Source organism: Melozone crissalis, unplaced genomic scaffold, assembly GCF_028551555.1.
Source record: "Melozone crissalis strain CALT ecotype California unplaced genomic scaffold, PUWL_Pcris_2 ptg000029l_1, whole genome shotgun sequence".
Taxonomy (NCBI): Eukaryota; Metazoa; Chordata; class Aves; order Passeriformes; family Passerellidae; genus Melozone; species Melozone crissalis.
In genome coordinates, this window is record NW_026535807.1 from 8,832,642 (window position 1) to 8,854,175 (window position 21,534).

A 21,534-nucleotide genomic window follows, 5' to 3' on the forward strand; every position below is an offset into this window, starting at 1 on the left:
GAGCTGACAGGGTAAGTGTTATTGCTGCTTCCCAGGATATGTAACAGGCACAGAGACTGACAGAGAAGTTTTCCACTTAGTGGCAGGGTTATTAAATTATAAAAAGGATAAGAGTTTATCACAAAAGCAATAAGCTGCTATTCTCTCAAGATTTTGCTGCTGAACTTTAGAAGAAATGCTGTGGAAATCAAAGCAGTGCTCGAAAGGGAGAAATCTGCTGCAGAAAAAATGCTGATTTAAATCTTGCTTCAATTTGCAAAACTGTTTTTACCTACAGAGAGGCTTTAAAAAAGGGGAAAATATATTCCAGCTGCTTGGGATCAAAATCCAAGTCTCAGTAAGACAAAGACTAGTCCAGAGGGAGAAGCTGCTGAAAAAAGCCATGGCAAATGAGGGACTCAATGGGCATGTAAAGTGAAGGGAGGAAAAGGACAAAACAATAAAAAACGTTCTTGCAGTAGCAAAAGTGCAGCTAAAACATGAGATTTGACTATGTGGGGAAGAAACAAATAGTTATATGGGAGGATTTCTTGGGAGTTAGAGAGTCTGAAGGCTGCACAGTGCCAGTGCTGGTGCTTAGAAGGAAATCTGCAAGAAGGGGCTGCTCCCGTGGTGGAGGAACACAGACAGGATGAGCCCAGGAAAGATGAGTTAAATCAAATGGAAAGGATAGAATGAAATGCAGGCAGAGGCCAGTGCTGGATGCCCATGGTGGGAATGTGTGTCCAAGCTCAGGCAGGGAGCAGGGCCATGCCTGGGTCTGCCTGGGGCAGGGTCACAGCCCAGCACTGCAGGGATGCTCAGGGAGCTGGGCCAGGCTCTGCTGCTCAGCATCCTGCCATTGCCACAGTGCTCTGGCTGCTCAGAGCTCCTGGGACACCCCCACAGGCACGGGGCAGCCCCTTCCCTCACAGGGGTTGTCTCCATCCAAAGCTGCACACCTGAAGCTTTAAAAAAAAAACCCAAATAATCACTAGTTACCTTTAAACTTAGATATTAGAAGATCAAAAAAAAAAAAAAAAAAATAAAGCAACAAAGGCAAAAATGACAAAACTGAAAAACTGTTACCCTCCTTCAGGAAAGTATTTGATCGAGTGCCAGACAAGGAAGGTCTGCTCCAGCTGCTGTTTTCTGCAGCTGGAGCAAAGGAAAGGCTTGCACTGTGCTGGTGGCCTTCAGACTGAGGCTGTGTGTAAGAGTAGTGATGGTATCTCTTGTTAAAGGACACAGTTTCTTTCCTAGTCATCCCTATCACAGGATTCAGATTCTGCTCACTGTCAAAAGCAAACAGTTTAAAATACACTTTAAACTAGGCCAGTACTTTGGGAAAGGTCAAATTCTGTTTGGAATTCCGAGGAGTATATATTTTTTTACAGGAAAAGACCCAATAAAGAAGGAAAAATAGAGGAGGCAGCAGGCACTCACTGTATCAGCAATTCAGGCTCCCAGACTGCCTTCAGGGAAATGAGATTATACTTTACCTCTGACATATATGGAATAACAGATTTCTCATTCATCTCTAAATTCATATTCAAACCGATTAGGCAAGAGCTCCTGGAACAGGAGGAAAATCATGACCAAGCCTTAGGAGCAGAATTTGTTTGCCAGATGAAGTCTCAGGGAACATTCTTTTGGAAATGAATACTGCAGTCCCTGGAAGAAGTTAGAGAAATTAAGGATGACTGCTTCATGCTTTCAGTAAATGGAAACCTACTTATTTACTCATTTTTATGAAGACAAATTGCTTAAGCAATGTTTAGGGTAAAGAAGGTCCTTATTTATTTTAGAGAAAAAAATAAGAGTAATCAAGAATAAGTAAAAAATTACATAGTAAATAAATTCTTAAAATCAGACTTTTTTTGAAGTATATTTAGAATGAATTTAATTTGAACTTCATGGCATATGACAAGAAAATCTGGTCTCTTATAAAAATGGAAATCAAGTGGTAAGGATCATTATTGTCAGCATTGAAGAGCACCAGTGTTTTCAGTACCATAGTTACATTTGTAGCAAAATGTGTACTGGTGTTGATTGCTTCCTCAAAAAACAGTTTATATTTGAGATATTTTGACACAAACAAAAAAGATGTAACAGTTTGTCAACTGTTACATTAGTTAAATGCACAAAGAATAAAAAAAAATCTCAGAGGAAAATAAGAAAAAAAAACCCAAATTTAGAATGCTGTAAGAACAGAGGATGTTATGGATTATGCTTTCCCAGCTGGATTCTACCAAGCCTTTTAAATTTTGAGGGGCACTTGAGTTGGCATCCTGTGTGCCACAAGCTTACACGTGAAAATTACCCTTTTCCCCCGAAAATATGTCACCTCCTAATTCTCCTGCAGCCCTTTGTGGAATCTGAGAAGGTTCCATGTCCTGCCAGGTGCTGCAGAGCGCCGAGGGGTGAGGTGTGCCCTGCAGGAGCTGCAGGCCCTGCCCTGGGTGCCAGCAGGGCCCAGGGGCTGTGCAGAGCTGGGCAGGGGCCAGGTCCCACCCATGGAAGGAGAGCCTGCAGCCACAGCTCCAAGGGCTGCTTCTGACATCTGGCACAGAAAAGGCTCTGGGGCAGGACCCCTCCAGGGAATTTCCTTCTCATCCTCCCCATCGGTAAATGATGCAGACAAAGTGGGTCACTGGGTGACAAGGCTTCAGCCAAATGCTCTGTGGATCTAAGGGTTTATGGATCTCAGAGTTATTATTCATCTGTGTACATAACAAAGGTGGAATTCCTGTTTTCATCACCACGTCACCCAGGTGGGGTGGGCACTGCAGCTCACCCTCACATTCCTGGACCCGTGCATCCCAGGGACCTTGGAAAGATCTGTTCCTTAGAAGCTAAATTGTAGGAAATTTCAGAAGTGACACCCAGTTGTTAAAGATCTTGGGAAAATACTTGTGGGCAAACATTTAACAGTTCCCAAGGCTCCTAGCAGTGATGTTTCAGGGAGGGTAAAACAGACATGTGACAAACGTGGTCAGCAGCTCTGCCAGCAAGTAAAACATGAGAGACATGAGAATCAAGATGAGCCTTTTCCATGGGCACCTCACTTCAAGATTTTGACATTATTCTGAGCAAAGCTTTAGCAGGTGAGTTGAAGTGTGAACAAAAGGGACACAAAACAAGAAGGAAACACCCTAAATGCAGCAGGCTGGACACTCTCAGTGCCACTACCAGCAACCGTCAGGATGGAGTAAAGGCCAGGCAATCTTTTGTTCAGAAAACCAGAGCTTGTTTATTGACATGTAAATGTTGCTAAGCAATATGGATTAAATTAAACCCCTCATCCTTTCCCAATGTGTACACCACCTTCAGCAAAGAATGCTCTGTGAATATAGTAAAAGTTGGGAGGTTATTCCAGATCAGTCTAATATAATTATAGAGGAACCTATAGAAGATAGATTATCAGCCAGCTACTCAATAAAGAAACTTTTAAGCATATTTAGGGATCAATACCCATTTTGTTAACCAGATGTGCCAGTGCAAGAGGAAACTAACAGAGAATAGAATAAAAATATCAATATGGCTGGTAAAAGCTGTATTTTATTTAAAAATTGTATGTAGAAGAAATACAAAATAGGGGGAAAGGCATTATATAAGGATAGGCTAAATAAGACATCAGCTTGGAAAAGAACCCAAAGGAGAAAGGCCCAGAAAGTTAAAAACTATTGCAGGAAAGACGAAGGGGAACAATATGTTATTACTTCTCACAAGACAAAATTTAAGTAACGTCAGTGAAACCATTCAGCCAATCTGGAACAAAGCAGCACATAATTAAACAGTGCTGCTCACTGACACCAGACACTGGGGAGGCCAAGCCCAGCAAGGTGTCTGGAAGGTAATTGTATTTAAAGCAAGCCCAGAGCTCTGGGTGTGGATTCAGGCTGCAGCCCAGTGAATCCCAGCTGGTGGCTGTGAGGGCAGAGCCGATGGCAGCACTCTGGGGAGGCACAGCTGGTGCTTTGTGCCCCCTGCTCTTCTCTCTGCAGAGCTTTGGGCTGGGACACCCTCGGTCTGAGGCCCAAACCCATTCTTAATGACACAGCCTGCTTTTGTCTTTCCCAGAAAGAGGACCCTGAGCTGTGCTAAATTCTGTTTGCTGAGGGAGGGAGGTGGAGGAGCCGTGCTTCACCCCCCAGCTCCCTTTGGGACAGGTCTCTGCAGACATTCTCACCAGCCCTGTGCCCGGAGGAGCACGGAATGAAGCAGGGGAGAGGGGAGAGGTCAGCACAGAGCTGTCCTTGGGAAGGGCTGCTTTTCTGGGAAGGTCTGCTCTCCCAAAGCAGCAGGCAGCTCTGGCATCTCTGGACATGCCCACACTGGAGAGCAGGACAGCTGCAAGCTGCATTTTGTGAGCATTCATGAGAGAAATGCCAGGAACAGTCTGTGCTTTTGGGGCAAACCCTGTGGATGCTTCATCCTCTGAGCTGCACCCATAGGGAGGGAAACGGGGAAACCCCAACAATTTGTCATCAGCACCTCAGAGATTCATCCAAACCAAGGAATTGCTCATGTTGGGAGAGAGGGACATTTCACAGCAGTGCTGTGTCACCGTGCCTCATCCATCATCCCCAGCAGGCACAGAAACACCCACAGGGGCCTCCCCAGCCTGGGCAGCTGAACTTCCCTGTCTGATGGAGTTTGGGGGGATCTGAGCTTCCCTGTCCAATGGAGTTTGGGGGGGGGTCTGGGCCAGCCCCTTCCCCCTGCAGAGGGTGAGCAAGGACAGAGATACCCGGAGGTACCAGGGCTGTGCCCTCTGACTTTTCCCATTGGAATATTTACCAATATAGGTGGACGGGACGTGCCTGAGCTTGTCTGGCCCTTGCTGCTGAACCAAAGAGCGGCACTGTGGTGTTTTCACGCCAGAGACACCTTTGGCTGGCTGGGTGCTGCAGCTGGGCACTTGGGGACAAGGCCAGGCTTGCAGGAGCTCAGGTTTACCTTGGTGGAGAAGCTTTAAGGTGAGGTGAAGGAAAGGAGTCGGTTCTGATGGAGGGTTTGGATCCAGAGCTTTATTCTGGCCCACAGGCCTCTGAATCCAGCAACAGCTCCAACAGAACTCTTCAACCATGTGGTTGCTGTTCCTTTTAACCCCAGGGAGAGGGAAGGGGTAAGGAGTCACTAACCAGGTACAGGAGAGGAGGTCTTAAGGGACAAAGGACACCTGGATGGTCCAATGTCCCCCCAGGGGTAGGGGGCATCCTTTGAATCTGCCCAATCCTTTCTGGAATGCTAGGACTGACGGACAGTGCTTGGCAGGGGAAAGGAGAGGAGACTGACACACCTGGCAGGGAATTATCAGGGAGGAACCCGGGGTATCTGACGCAAACCATGGTATCACACCGCTGACATTCCCCATCCCGGCAGATCCCGTTCCCGGGGATGCTGGCAGAGCAAGGCGAGCCCCTGCTCGGCTCCTGCCCACCGCGCTCCAGGCTCCTTCATGGGAGAGGCTCCGGGGCAGGAGCCGGGACAGGAGCCGGGGCAGGAGCCGGGACAGGAACCGGGGCAGGAGCCGGGGCAGGAGCCGGGACAGGAACCGGGGCAGGAGCCGGGCTCAGAGCTGGGCTCACAGCCGGGCTCGGCTGCTCCCATGGGCGATGGGTGCCGGGCCGGGAGAACAGCGAGTTCCCTCTCCTGCCATCCCCTGCCAGATCCTGAACTTTGGCTCGGGCCAGGAGGCAGCGGACGGAGCAGATAATTGCTTGGCAGGGAGCGATAGGGAGCCAAGGGTGAGCGGGCAGGCAGGGGCGGGGGATGAGCCGCAGGATTATGTTTCAGAGGGAAGTATTTTTTTAGGATTTGTCTATGCAGGCATTCAGGAGCTTTTCTGAATCACATGGGCTTAGCCCCAGGAGAAGGAGGACTAGCTGTAATTTTACACCTTTTCAGAGTTTCAGCTGATTCTGCTGAAATCTGTGTAGGGATTAAAGATGGGAAGGGACAGAGCATTGATTTCCTCGCCTTTAGTCTCCAGGACAGACATTCAAAGCTAAATCACAGTTTAGAATTTTTTTTGACGGCATGAGTGGAGAGAGGAAGGAGCCAGCAGCTGACAGTAATAAATAACTATTAGGAAACAGTATTAGGAAATAGTACCAAGGAGAAATGTCTCTGCTGGGATATGCTTTCAGCCTTGGGGAATCCATATGCAGGCAGCTCAACATTCACTTCAGCACCCAGAGCTTGTGTGCAGCTTCTCTTAGGCTGAGGGAGCAGCCTGAGCTCAGGGCTCCAGTGAGGGAGGGAACTCAGCTCACTGCACACACAAACATCTCAGGCTTCCACCCTCCGTGCCAAGGGTCAGCAACAGCCCCATGTCCTTCAGCAAACCAACACCCAAACTGTCACCTGCAGAGGGAAGTGGAGCTTATCTGGGGCCTATTGCTAAAGCTTTGATACTGATCTTTACAGCCATGTAAGCCTAGGGACAGCCCGTGCATCATAAACTGCTGAAAAAGATCTGTCTGAGCGTGAGCTGAACTGTCTGAACTGAACTGGTGTCTGAATTCTGAGACACATGTTAGTAAAAATCCAGTCCAATGTCTCCTTAATGTTTACATTTTACCAGGTTTGAGACACACTTGCAGAACTATTCTAATACGTTGAGGTAACGGAAAATGTCCTCGGTTTTATACACAAACCTCCCTAAATTAGAAATGGTTTTCCATTTCAAGCATCCAGCACCAGGCAGCCTGTTTGCCCCGTCCCTGGACAGTTTTCTCAGAGCAGGGTCTGCTGGGCACAAAGTGTGGTAAAATGGGGTCAGAGCCTAGTTCAGAGCCCAACGTTGTGAATGAGCACAGCTGCCCGTGATCCAATCACCCTAAAGGCATCCTGGAGAGCAGAGAAGAGGCAGAAATCCCAGCAATCCCTACACACACCCTCCTGGAGAGCAGAGAAGAGGCAGAAATCCCAGCAATCCCTACACACGCCCTCCTGGGAAGCCCCCAGCTCCAAGGCAGGCATCTCCCTGCCATCATCTGAGTCAGGAGCAAAAACCCCCAGGATGCAGCTGCCAGGGCAGCCAGGTCTATTTTCAGCCAGCACCATGGAAAGCCTTGGGTGCAGAGCATCCTGGGTGCCACTGTCACAGTGCCACTGTCACAGTGCCACAGCATGCATGGCTTCATGCCACTGACTCAGCAGGCATTCTAGCCTGTGGCCTGGACAAGCCTGGACCAGCAGTGGGGTCACACCTTCCAGCTGGAGCAGGATGTCATGGGGACAAGAACACAGGCCACCAATATGCCCTTGTGACAAAGAAAGCCACCAGCCTGCTGGGCTGCTCTAGGAAAGCATCACCACCAGGCCTGGAGAGAGGAACCTTCCCTGCTCTCAGCACTGCTGGAGTGCAGGGCCCAGTTCTGGCTCCCAGCACAGGAGAGGCATTGAAACACTGGACAATCCAGTGAGCCCTGCAGAGAAGGTGAAGGACCTGGAGCATTTGCAGTGTGAGAAGACCAGGAGAGATGGAATTGTTCAGCCTGGAGGAGGCTTCATGAGGGTCTTACTGATGGGTATGGATCCCTGATCAGAAAAGGTTTAGAAGGCGGAGCCAGACTCTTCTCAGTGATATCTAGTGACATTGAAATACATCAAGTTCCTCTTAGACATAAGAGAACTTGGTTTTTTTGTGGAGCTGGAACTGGTTGCCCCAAGAAGCTGTCAAGTTTCTATCCTTGGAGACATGAAGAACCCAACTGAACCTGGGCAACCTACACTAGTGAGCCCTGCCCAGATGCTCTGTCATCCTGTGAACTATCTGCTGGTGAAAACCACTTTGCTCAGGCTGTGCACAAGGCTGGTCTCTCACTGGCACAAACAGGATATTGACATAGCAGTCCCCTTATCCAAGAGGCAGCAGATAAAAAGAATAGTGTAGAAATGGAAAACGGAACCATTAGAGGCCAATTGGGCCCATGCAAAGCTATAGGTGGTGCTGTGTCCTGACACCAGTCAGACTGATGAAGATCAGATTGGAAGCCTGTCTCTTCCTGTGCCCAGCACTGTCCAGCAGCAGATGCTTACAGAAATAACACAAGAAATAAAACACTTGTGCCTTCCCTAGCACACCCTCCAAATCCCATCAACAGCAATTCAGGAACACCCTGTGCCAAGGCTTTGCAGCCCTATCAGTTTTCAGTTGATCCTGATGAACTGTTCTTCTGTGATTATTTTTCTTGCATTCTGTTTAAATATTGCTTGATCTCCTCATTGTATATCTTGTCCTGTGAGAAATATGAGTAAATGCACTCTCTTGACATTGCTCACCATTTGTAAGATCTACCTTGCAATGCCCTTTTCCAAACTGGAGACTCTGTACTGAATGTGCCTCCCACAGGCAGCTTCCTTTAATTAGACAAATTTGATCAAGACTGACTTGTCAGGGGTGTTCCAAGGACCTTTCTGTCACCACAGCAATACTGAGTGTGCACAAAAGTACTCACCCACAATGGGCAGAGAAATGCAAGCACAGAAGATTTATCTATCATGGATTACTTCCAGACACCTTGAATCACCACTGGAAAAATCACTTACATCAAAGCAGAAGGGGCCAGGAGGATGAACAGCACAGGAGTCTCAGGGCACTGATTTTGATACAGCAAACCCAGATGTTATCAGCACAAGGAGCATAAAGAAAATTATCACTGGTATCACTGGCTGGCACCAGTGTACCAGCTGCTGCTGTGTGCCCTAAACTGTAGATACACTGCCTGAATTCCCACAAGAACCTGGGCAGTTAGAAAGTAACATTTGAATGCAAATTTAGGCCTCTGAAAGCAAAAGAGTCCTCAGGGTATAGAAAATTATGCTTGTGCTAAAATCCTTCTCTCTTTCTGAGGCTGCACACATTAGAGGCAAGGAATTGGCAAATTTTGTATGGCAGAATCTTTAGAGATATGAGCAGCTTTTTAAACATTTCCAGGGTGCCTGGGTTTCAGTTTTTGAATAAGCAAGCAGATGTGTCTGATGAGCCTTTGCAAAGCTCTTCCTCTCCTGCCATTGCTGTTGGAAAGCAGCCCCTCATTCCTGATTGTCTTCTGCCATATTTTACTTAGCTAAAGGCACCAAATGAAACCAACCATGGTAAACAACAGAATGTTATCACACAAAATACAAAGCTCTGCAAAAACTTTAGAGTGGGGAAAATACAGAATACAATTAGGGTAAGTCAGGATCTGAAATGTTTAAGAAAAAAATGTTAAAAGGGATAGTTTGGCAGAAGGAAAAGAGTCTACAGTTACTGGTAACAACTGAAGTAGTAGAGAGTGAAGTGTTATTTGTTCCAAAGTATGTGTTATTTGTTCCAAGATGTGCTATTTAGTGTTTTGCTTTATTAAAAATTTGCATCCACAATGCAGCACCTAAAAGGACTTGTATGGCAAACATGCCAAGTGCAGAATATTCCTTTCCATAGCTCGTGTCAAAAATGAAAAAGCTAAAAGGCAAAGGGTTAGCAAAGACAGCACAGCACAGCTTATTTACCAACCAATCTGGGAATTAAGAATTGGAAAACTTTTGCAAAACTTAGCATGCATGACCATGCAAAAAGTAAATGAACCAAAGCACGCATTCTAGCCAAGCAGCATCTAGTTTTATTGAGTTCCAGTAACACTGCATCACAACCAAAAGAAATTAAAATCTGCTATTTGCTTCTCAGTATTAGTCACTTCTCAAATGAAAATGTGATCATATTTAATAAGAGTTACAGAAAACCAAGGAATAGGAGAAAGAATAAAGTTAGACAAAACTGCAAAGCCGGTGTCCTCTTCATGTGTCCCCCTCATGTCAGAGAAATTCAGTTCTTGGAGATGCTATTACATTTTCTCACATCAGTGTCAGGGATTGAATGCCAGGACACAGTATTTGATGAATCACATATATCACAGATTGCTACGAGCTGTGCTGTACTTTTGAAATCACATTTGGACTCTCTTCAATGGGACAGAAAGGATCTGAGAGAAAAGTTCAGGTTAATCACACACATTTCCATACTGGCTCCCTCAGTAAAGCTTAGTACAAATGTTAAACATAATGCATTTTGTGTCCTAGTTCCACAGAAAAGATCAGTGTGCAGGACCTGATATGGTACCTGGATCACCCCTCAACCCACTGGACATAGCTCTGCCTCCCCTGCTGAGCTGTGTTTGCTGCTGCACATGCAGAGGAGATTAAAAGCAGTGTTAACACAGAAACAGCCACAAGTGACAAACTACAGGAGATGAGAACATTGCCTGACATTGCCTGCACACACAACCATGTGCAGCTGCTGACTTATGCCCTGAGAGTTAAGTACATGCTGCCAAAAAATTATTTTAAGGAGGTTTTTCAGCATTAATGCTACATGTTTCTTCAGCAAATAAAGAACTACATTTTAAGATGTGTCCCCTTCTTCCATGAGGAAGTACTTAAGGTAGCACGTGTGACAGTGACAGCTGTGTGTTAGCAGTGTCACTGCTGTGGTTGGCTCAGAAGATTTGTCACCCCTAGCTCCTCACCAACTCTGTCAGAGTTACAGCTTGCATTTCTGACTGGCACATAGCACCACCTAAAGAATGTGAGAAAGGCAAAAAGGCATTAGGCAAACAATTATTCCTGAAATATTAAATGATCGTTAATTTATTCCTGTGAGGCAGATTTGCAGTCTCTTCCTTCTCCTCTCTCGTTTCCAGACTTCCCAGTCTTCATAGACCAGGTGCAACCCAGTTAAGAAACTTCATAGCGACTTCAAAACCGAGAAAACATGCCTGGAAAAGAGAACACAGAACAAATAAAGATTTTTAGAATCTCTTTCAAGCAAGGCTTTTGAACCGCTGCACTATGAACACCTAATGTGGTTTATATGGAAGGAGGAAGAGGACAAAAAAAGTCTTGACCCAGAACCAAGAATTCTACTGTATCCCTCCACACAAAGGCTGACCTTTGGCTCTTTTAGGCTCATTATTTGTTGAAGGGAAAGTGAGTCCAAACTTATTCCATCTTCTACAGCTGGATGTACAACCAATAGCTAAAAACTATCAGAAAAATTCAACACAGAGCTTTCATGCAAAGCTTTGAAGAAAGATTTCCTTGTTGCTCCTAGATTAAAGCATAGTTTTACAATCTGGACACCAACAATCAGAAGTACCTGCAGTGACAAGAACCTCTCTGGAATGGTACAAGAGCAAACAGGCAGTTTTGTCCTCCCCAGACTGCAAGCACTCTCTGTGAGCACCACGTCCCCAGCCCAGCCGGGGTCCCGGCGCACTCACCGCGTTGGCAGGAAAGGCCCTGATCATCACAGCTGTGAAACCCTTGTACAGAGATGCAACTCCCTCCTCTCTGATGAGCTCCCTCAGCACATCTCTAAAGCCATTGGGGTATTTTCCTGCAGGAGCTGAAAGGGATGCACAAATGTTAGCCCAGATGTTGTGGGATCTCAGTCTCTCAGAACTGGGGTGCAGGGTGAACAAGACCCCCCCTGGGGGGCTCGGGAGTCCTGGAATGCTGCCAGAAATGTCTGGTGGCTGGACTTTGATCCCACATGGGAGATGACATCAGTATGAGGACAGGAGGATTTCACCGGGGTGAATGGTGAAGGGACAAGTTAATTGGAGTGTGAGATACAGGGTTTAAGATCCCTGTACAGGGGGGTCTAGAGGGGCAAGATGGAGGGATTGGGGCGTGCCCTTCTCCTTCTTCTTCTTCCTCTAGGCCTCCATCTTCTGTGGTGGAGTTGGCACTCCGGGATTGGACCTTACTAGGGGAACACTGGTTAATATGGGTAGAGGGTATTGGAGAAAAATGATAAATATTGTATACGTAACTCCGGGTATAAAGATAGGTGACCGCCCCAGGGGCTTTCAGTGTGTGCCCATGGCTGACTGCTGAGCAGAACTCTGTCAGGCCAAGAGAAAATCTTTTAGATAAGCAATTAATAAACACCGAGACCGAGAACAAATCTGAAGCTTCCTCTCGTCCTTTCGAACCCGGGGGCCCAAGGCCATCTTTGGGCTTTTCCCCAGACCATCTAAACAGCCCAGAAATCCCACAAGATGTGTGGCAGTGGCGAGGGCTGAAGGATGGGCCACAGGTAACAGGCCAGGGTTTCCTAGAGGTCCACACTGCTACAGCAAACAGAAAAGAGAGCTCAGCAAAGGCTCAGTGAACAGTTTAGTTTGTAAACCAAAGAATTTACATCATCAAGTCATTGCAGGCGGGGAAGAAAGGAGAGTAACTTTTTTCAGGGTTGGAATTCTGAGCTGTTACTTGCACTGCTGATCACAGCTCTCCCAGGAGCTGCACTTAGGTGATAGGAATGTCAGATACAAAACCTGATGAAGCTTATTAATAAGAAAATGATCCTATCACATGCCCCAGCCACTAACACCAACAGACTTCAAAAGAAAAGCACAGGATGTTCCAATGCTGATGTTACATGATTATGCTGAGGTGTTTTTTAAAAGCTACTCTACTCAAAACACAGTTTCTTCCTTCTTCTGACACTGCCCTGGGAAATTCTGCCTCTGCCAGCCCTCTGAAGAAGCAGTCCACAGATCAGCCCAGTTAAACAGAACCACCATGAACCCACATCATCCACACAGCAGCACTGGGGACTGGCTCAGTAGAACAAAGCTGTGACGGGTTTCCCTCTCAGCCCTTGGTATGGTACAAACAACCACAGCAGCCATTGCTCAGAGAAAAATAAATGAGGTTTCCTGCACTGATTATCATGATTTGTGACTCAAAAAAAAATGGTCACTGTCCAGTGGAGAGCTGAGTCCACAGAGACCATGGGGAGCCTTAACAAAAATATTCATTGACAGGACTGGCAGAGAAACCAAGGAAAAACCTGTCAAACTGTGCTGAAGCACAAGGTCTGGGGTCATCCTAACTGTAATTAGGCCACAAACATTGAAGAGCAGAGCTGCCAGTCCAAAAGCAATGCTCTCAGCAAGTCACACCCTGTTACTATAAACTGCAGATAGCACAGGCTACAATTTATACAATTATGTCTGAAGTGAAATAATAAAACCTCTCAAAGTATTACATTTGTAACAAAATAGCTATGACAATTCTATTATTATGAGTTCTATGCTTAGGTTTCAAATCAGGTACCTCAAATCAAGATCAATATATTATCAAGGAGGCAGAAACAAAGCAGTGCAGCCTGATGTGCCAAAAATTTGTGAGGCAACCAAGTAGAATGCCAGGAACACCCTTGGGTTTTTCATGCACTTGTCCCAAGCAGCACTCAAGACCTTCCATCCCTGCCCAGCCCAATCCCAGGAGCATCACAGCAGTGTGGCTGTGACACCCTGGAATGCAACTCACCAGTCTGGAAACGTGATTTCAGCACGTCTGGTGGGATGGCAACTGCCCAGTTGAAGATCCCAGCCAGGCCTCCAGCAAAGAGGATCCTAGGCACACTGAGGTCGCTCACACTGTGGCAGGATCAGAGTGGGGTGGGAGGAAAAAGTGAAAAAACTATTTAAAAAGGAGAAAAATGTCAAACTCATTGTTTTGACTAAGGTGACAATCAAAAAGACAGCCTGGCTGGCAGCCAGAAGGCAGCACAATGCTGCAGACAGACACAGTGCAGTATCTGAGCAAACTTTCCAAGATGGACCAACTCCACTCTAAAGATTCAAATATTTTTGTTCAGCAGCACACACACACATATGCTGTGGCAAAAAAAAAACCAAAAACCAAACCAACCAACCAAACCCCCAAAAAAATCCAACAAAGCCCCCCAGCATTTTGTGTGCATACAGGGTTGAAACTACTTTACGTATTCCTTACTTGGCTAAAAAGATCCAAACTGGAATCTGAGAGAAACTCAGAATATTATTTTAATTGTCAGCTAACCCCAGACCAAACCAGTCCAACTCACTAGATGAGCAACCATTCTTCTCTTTTTTAAATTAGTTTTGATGATCCAGCTGTAAATCTCTTTGTAGCTGGGAGATGAATCAGCAGTGCCTGGGAAGTGCAGGGAGTGGTGCCTGTGAGATTTCACTGACCTCTTTCCCTGCGGGGTCAGAATGTTCTTCAGCCACTCGTACGTCATGAAGTACATTCCGCTGGCCGGGACGTCTGGTGGGTAAACAGCAAAGGCTCTGAGGAGTGGGAAACCAAAGGAAGCCCAGAGGCACCCCAGCCCCATGCCAGCCCAGCAGCACCACTAAGTACATACAGATTTTTTTCCTCTGAACCCCTTCTACAAACAAAATAAAAATCTTCTGCTGCCTCAGACAGAGGAGGCTGAACTTTCCCATGGAGAGCAGGTGCTATTGGCAAGAACTGGGAAATAACTTTTCTGCCAGCAGCCTTTCAAGCCAGGCTGTAACCTGGTTACATTACACTAATGATGAGACCGCTCTAAACTGTCCAAATTTCTGCACAGCACATCACAGCAGCGCAGGAACTTCATGAATTTTGCACACTATTAGTTCTAATGATTCTATTTGGGAATTTTTTTCTGCACATGATGGGTATTGTTTTGGTTTTTTTTAAGCTACTCTCACAGCCTATTCTTATCCCATACCTAAACTGGAGAACCAGCCCCTATCTAGGGACACTGCCAGAGTTACACTGCAGGCTGCTACACTTGCGTGAGAAGCAGAGGATAGAACCAATTCCTAAACTGAAGTAACAAAATACAGAAATTTCAGTTTTTCAAAGGGGAATTACTAAAAAACATACAGGATTCTGAGTCTGGCACAATTACTTAGTTGTTATTGTATTTGAGAGAGGGGTCATGACATCCCAGTTCAAAATAACCCAGACTCAAAAGGGTAGAAAGCATAGCTGCTGCCACCACATATTTTAAAGCAGTCAGTATTATACAGCAACAGTAACAGACAGGCACAATCTTTCTCTCAAGGAGAAAAAAAGAAGGAAAAAAGAAGAAAATAATTTTTTTAAAAAGCCCACTTCTGCATTTTTCTCTTCTCTTTGTTCTCTCTGCTCCTCTCCTGAAGTCTCTCATTCCTCTTGGCTTCTCAGATCTTAATTACTTCCTATATCCCTCTGATCCTTGTCATCTAATCTCTTCCTCACCCACTGAGAATCTCATGTTTATTTCTCAGGCCCTTTGAGGCACTGGAGTAGCTCTGCAGACTGGAAAAAAAAAAAAAAAAGAAAAAATAAAGAGAATGGGTGACACAACCCCTCCAACTGCCTAAAGGGACAGTGAGATCTCCCATCCTGTGTCAGGTTTGTCATCCAGCAGGGATGGGCCAGCCCTGTCCCTCACCTCGCATGAGGGTCAGCACGGTTCCCTTGTACATGCCGCGGATGCCGGACTCGCGGTACAGCTGCTTGGCACAGTCCAGGGAGCCACTGTACTTGGTTTCACCTGTAGCTGCCTGGATCTGCAGGGTTAAAGTGAGAGTTTCTGACCACTGAAGCTTTCTGCTCGATGCAGAATCATTCCTCATATGTGTTCACAGAGAGGAAGGAGCACACGCTCCTGTCTAGGGAGCCTCTCCCTCACTTGAGCAGCCCTCACATTGAAGCTGAGGCTGTGGTTACTGCTCCATGCAGAGAACAGATTCTCCTTTATTTTTCCACAGTGTAAGTTTGAAATAACTCAAGTCACTTAGGTAATTCCACACCGACAAAAAGTAGTCTTCAAATAGTGAAATTCAAAGCATTTGTATAAAATCTCCCATGATAATATCCTGTCTGTCAGAACTAACATGTGACCACCCATCACTGTATTAACAGAGCTCAACACAGTCTGAAGCAAGCAGAGCTTCCCACAGTTGCTAAAGATGGCATTTCATTTGTTCAGGTTTGCATTTTCCAACAATGCTTTCAAACCCCCGCAGGAGGTGCAGAGCTAACAGCCACCCAAATGTCAGAACATTGCTTGGAAATGCATTCCTTAGCTCTGCATGGGAACTGTCAAGGTAACAGAACTTCTTTACACCAGAAGGAGTCTCATGATCTAGCAGGTTTACACCTTTTTTTTTAAGGAAAAGTTTCATTCAGAAAAAATTGAGTTTTCCATACTTTGAAGTGGACTGAGGCATCCATGGATGCCTCATAGAGTGTCCCACAGCATAAGGCTTGGGCTGTGTAAAATGAATAGAGCAATTACTGCTGTGTGTACTGATACTGTCATGGTGGGTTTGTTTAATGATTCTTCATGACACAGCTGCATTAAATGACAGCTGTCTCAGTCCTGTCAAAAACTAGAACAGAGTAAATGCACTAACCAAAGAAATTCCTGCTATGGAAAGACAAGACCCCTAAAATTAAATTCCCATCACCACCATCCAATGCCTTACCTGTAAAAGGCACTTGATTCTCTCTCCTGGAGCCATGATTACTGTTGTGAACACTCCTGACAACATGCCAGCAGCAAACAGCTGAGGATATCTGCCCCAAGGAAAGAGAAAAGACCCTAACACAACACAGCACACAGGAAATGAAGGGCAGAAAGACCCCTACATCCCCAGGTGATGCTGTTCCACATCAGTGGAACTTGAAATGCAAACACTGCTTTTATCAGTGCAGAAGTGCCTTGTCAGTGCAGAGCTAAACATTTAAGATTTCCAGGACTCAAAGCACTGGTTCCTACAGCAACCACAACTCAGCTCTTCACATCCATTCTATTTGCTGATATCCCTTCTACTTACATTTATTGCTATAGATTTCCCATTCATTTTCATTCCCTTTCACTTCAGTTTCTTCCTCCTCCAGTTCCCCATATTCTTCTCAGCGACCCCAGATTCCACACAGATTCCTGCTCGTGCAGCCAGGAGCCTCCTTTCCAAAACCCTCCCAAAAACCCTACCAACCTGCCATTATCCCACACATTCTGCACCTGCTGAGTGGCAAAGTCTCCATGACAAAAATCCCTTCAACAAGCTGAGTTTCTCCATCACAAAACCATCTTTACATCCAGCCTCATACTACCTCCCCTAGTAAGATGACCTAACATCTCAATTTAATCAAATTCCACACCTTCCACTTCTCTCCACTTGCCCAAGAGATGGCATTCTATTCCAATCCTTGCACCTTTCTCTACTCTAATTCCCATGATATCTTCCAGACCATTCAGACCTCCCTGACCACTCCACAAGCACCTCCTACTCAAACTAAGTTTAGAGGATTTTAGCTCACTTTGGGATTATTCAGCCCCAGAAAAGGCAGGATAGGCTCCTCAGGTTTCTCTCCATCTTCTTCCTTCCACAACTTCCCTTCAAAATCAGCATGGGAAATACAACCATCCAGCCTGCCTCTAGACCCATAACCACAGCACTGGGAGCCTGACCTTTATTTTTGGGTCTCACTGTACCTTCACTGTGTCAGGTCTGCACCCACAGAACAGCACACCTGAGCACAGTGACACTACATACACCATTTGTTCTTTCCCACTGCTCTGCTTGAGAGGAATTCTACATAAAGACCCAAAAATCTACACTGTCCTTCTCAGCTTGCTCCTTAAAACTTCCTGTTGGCACCACGTGTATAAAACACAAGGCACTGAGGTGATGAGGCTGCTGGGAGTAACTTCATGGTGCACTTGTTGCTCAGTCCCTGCTGTTGCCCTGGCCTTTCCCTTCAGTCTTGCCTGCATGGGGACACTGTCATGGTGTGTAAGAGGGTAAGTGAGAGTTCCCCAGCACCTTAGCACTGCGTCCCCTGAGCAATGGGAGCTCTGTTGGCAGCAGCTCGTGTTGCAGGGCCAGCTGTGCTCACACCAGCCCTGTGCAGACAAGGCTCCAAACGAAACCAAAGCCCCATCACAGCTGGCTCTACATGATGGGCTCCTGCTTTCTGACAGAGCTCCTACCTAGCTCACAAATAATGGGATAAAATCTTACTAAGCTACAGCCCAGTCCCTGTGGAGCTGTAAATCACAGCTCAACAAACGCATTACAGGAGTACTTTATGGCTGGGGGGCTCTCTTCATGCACAGGTTGGCTTGTAGAAAGCCCCACCAACTTTTCTGAGCTTCCTATTGCTGTTTCTGAAGGTCAGACACGCCTGACAGGAGGGCTGCTCATAAACACCTCTTTCCAGAAATAATAATAAAACATTTTTATGGCTGTTTTCACATCCTAATGAAGGGCCATAAGAAGACTCGTAACTAACAGGGAAAGGAGAATCAGGGCTGTGAATGCTATCAATTCATGCTTGACCATGAATTTATTGCTCCCATAGTTTCTGTTAATAGCAAGCCTGCTGGCAGGCAATCATTACATAACTCTCACTGTGCTCATCCACACCGGAATTGTTCCTCCGTGGCTCCTTCTTGCGTAGAGAGGGAATTGCATCTCACCTGCCCACACAGCGCCTGTTTTAGCCTGTGCTATCACTCCCACGCTTCCAGAAGCATTAAAACATGAGTGGTTTATCTTTCAGAACTGTATTTATAACCTAGGAGAAGACACCAATTTACACCACAGCTCAACGTGTGACAGTGCAGCCTCAGGATGCCTTTCCCAACCGTCTGATCAAGCAGGAACTCACGTCAAAACATCGTCAGGATTCCTCTGCTGGAGTCTCTTCCCCAAGCCAAACCCAAAGAAGCACACAGCAAACATGGGTGTCACCCCGATGATGGGAGCTGCCATTCCTCTGTATAAGCCTTGGACTCCCTGCAAGAAACATTATCACAGGAATTATTGGTTTGGCATAAACTTCGCACACATTTCAGCTTGTTGAGAAGGGAAAGGCAGCAATTCAGGATAGGATCTATCTAACAGTCAAATTGATCAGAGGAATGAAGGGGCTTATTGCTCATTTGCAGTTATACATGTTTAGCTGAGGCTCAGGGACTGCTGCAGAGGAAAGTTATCCTTCCTGGGAAACCCTGGCACCACTGATGCCCTTCTAGAGCAACACTCATCACCTGCATGTTCATCTCAAGCATGGGAAGTGAAGGTAAAAGCCCCCTCAATAAGAGCCTTAATAGATTATGTCAGAGAGAACACTCTCAGCTGCACACAGAAATGCACCTGTGTTTTATTGGTAACCTAATGCAGTAGTGTAAAATCCTGACACTGAACCTGAGAATGCTGAAATGAATTCACTCTTCAACTAAAGAAAGAGCCAGGGAGAGCAACTGGAATTCCTTCACTCCCCACATGAATTCACTTTGGGACAGACTCAAGGGCAATTTTTTTTTTTCCTACCCTAAACCCAAACTTTTCCCCCACACAACATCACATTCCTGATGTTTCCTTCCATAGACTCCACATATGAAAAAGTTCTAATGCAGACCCCAGCAGCTGTATTTATTTCACTTCTCTTGCCTTTAAACTGAACTTTGTCCAATAAAAAGGAGAGTTATCTTCCTAGATAAAGGCTAGGCACATAAATTCAATATTTGCTGGTCTCTGCACCCCTTTCTTCCCCCTGTCCCAATAAACCAGCTCATCCCAGTACCTGCTGAAGTCTTACAGGCACAACTGGCTCTGCCATGAAATTGCACCTGGCTGAGAGATCAGGCACTGCTGCTCAAGCTTCCCTTGGGCACTGGGAAGCAAAAGGCCTTGGCAGAGAGGGTTAGTAGTTTTCCTCACAGAAATGGATGAGTATTGAGTAGGAGTGGAGAGGCAGCAGTGCTTTTGAACTCCCCATCACAAGGCTGTTATTATGGCTCAGCTCTGACGTCCGTGCTGCAGCAGGGGTGTTAAAAACTGCCAGGGATTCAGAGCTGGCACAGCATTCCACTCCTTTGTGGGAGAGACCAGGCAAACAAGATTTGCTTTGGTTATATAACCACCTGTTAATACCACAATGGAAGGAGATTTCAGATTTTGAGGCAGATCTTTCATTCAACAGGGAGTTACCTAACAAGATCCAGCACTTAGAAATGAGACTTTAGGCAAGCAGATAAACAGCTGGGCTTTACAGTCATAATTTCCAAATGGTAAATAGCTGCTGAGAAAACTTAAAAAGCAGAAAATTTGACTATCTGCTAATTGAAGGCTTTAAATCAAAGCTGTGTGCCTTTAAAAACAAAACAGACTAGCTCAACAACATGATCATGATGATTCAGGAGTAAAAAACACTGTCCACCTTCTAGAGAAGGTTCAACAACTACTATAATTGACACTCTGCTCTCAAAAAAAGAAAAATATAAAAAACTCTATAAATTAAAGATCCTCTGCTTTCTCACAGGTGGCATAACACCTTATAGAAAAAAGTTAAAGTGCTGCTTGTAACAAGAAAAGTCATTATCCATTTTAGAATTTCCAGAGATGACTCCAAATACCTGCAAAATCCAAAGGCCAAAAAACAACTGCCAACATTTACTCCAGTCTAACTTCAGACATTAGTTAATATCATGCTATTTTGAACCCAAAACATTTCCTAGCAAAACAAAGATACATGTATCTGGAGCTAAGTATTCCCCAAGCTTTGTAATCTGCTTAAAAATGTTAATTAGAATCAATTTAACTGACAACCCAGGAACTGTAGGGTTTCTCTGTAGGATTCCACACAGAGAATGTACAGAAACAACTGATATATCTGGCAGGTGTCACAGTACCTCTCCAACAAGAGTCTTTCTGAAGCAGTCAAAGGTCCCAGAATAGAGTGGGGGCTGGCCAGGCTGTGGCTTAGGCTGGGTTTGCAGTCTGACCTAGTAAGAAGGAAAGGAAAACATTATTTGATTAAATATTACAATCTCAACTTCAATTGACAGAACACCTCTGGCTATTATGGAGTATGTTTTGTGACTGGACCTGAAGATCATGATAGTAACATTGACATCATTTTAGCCCTTTGCAGAAGAGATTGAATTTTAATGTAATGAGTAGTGAATGTATTTAACTAATTAATTGTTGGAACAACGTCCGGATGAGGACCCCAGCTCCGCAGACCCCATATGGTCACTCCTGGCCTCCCCCTGGAGCAAGGGCGCGGGGTCCCGCCGGGCTGGCGGGCGCATCCCAGCTCCCATCTCCTTCCAGCCCCGGGAGCACCGGGGCTCTTTCCCCGCCGCTCTTTCCCCGGTTTCTCACTAGAACCGGCACCGGCACCGCCACACGCCCGGCCGCCGCGCCGCCAGAGGGCGCCCTATAGAGGCCGGGCGCAGCCTCCCCGCGGCGGCACCGAGTCCCGCCCCCCGCGCAGTGCCTGCCGGGAGCTGTAGTTCTGCCATAGCGCCCACCGGGACCCGCGCCGCTCCCGCGCAGTTTCTGCCGGGAGCTGTAGTTCCACATCCCGGTGCCCCGACCGCACCGAGCACCGGCCGCCCCATCGTTCCCGGGCGTCCCGCGCCACTTTACCTTGATGGTGTCCAGCGGGTGCCCCACGAACACCAGGCAGACACCCCCGAAACCGCCAGCGAAGAAGTTCTTCAAGGGGCTGATGGGCTGCGGCTGTTTTGCCATGGCGGCGGCGGCGGTGGAGGGTGAGAAGCGGGACCGGGACCGGGGTCGGGACGCTGCGTCCCTGCCGAGCCAATGCCGCCCCTACCGCGCCGCGACCTTTAGCCCAGTGCGGGGCACGCCGGGAAGCGGGCGCGGGGCGGGCCGGGACGGCGGCGGTGCGAGGGACCGCTCCCGGCGCGGCCACTGGGCG

At 46.6% G+C, this 21,534-nt stretch overlaps 2 protein-coding genes across 2 annotated transcripts in view; one reads left to right on the plus strand and one right to left on the minus strand.

Moving 5' to 3' along the window:
- Nucleotides 1-9,576: 9,576 nt before the first annotated feature.
- Nucleotides 9,577-21,471, minus strand: SLC25A20 (solute carrier family 25 member 20). The gene is made up of 9 exons (XM_054280726.1): nt 21,240-21,471; nt 20,498-20,590; nt 18,472-18,599; nt 16,281-16,371; nt 15,242-15,359; nt 14,007-14,079; nt 13,318-13,427; nt 11,256-11,380; nt 9,577-10,751 (listed from the first exon to the last, which is right to left on the minus strand). Exons 1-9 carry the CDS (start codon nt 21,342-21,344, stop codon nt 10,689-10,691), a joined length of 906 nt encoding a protein of 301 aa, XP_054136701.1. The 5' UTR covers nt 21,345-21,471; the 3' UTR covers nt 9,577-10,688.
- Nucleotides 21,281-21,534, plus strand: part of ARIH2 (ariadne RBR E3 ubiquitin protein ligase 2) — a 35,407-nt gene continuing 35,153 nt past the window's right edge. The window contains exon 1 of the mRNA XM_054280724.1: nt 21,281-21,364. The gene's annotated coding sequence lies outside the window, so the exon portion shown is untranslated. The remainder of the gene's footprint in view (nt 21,365-21,534) is intronic.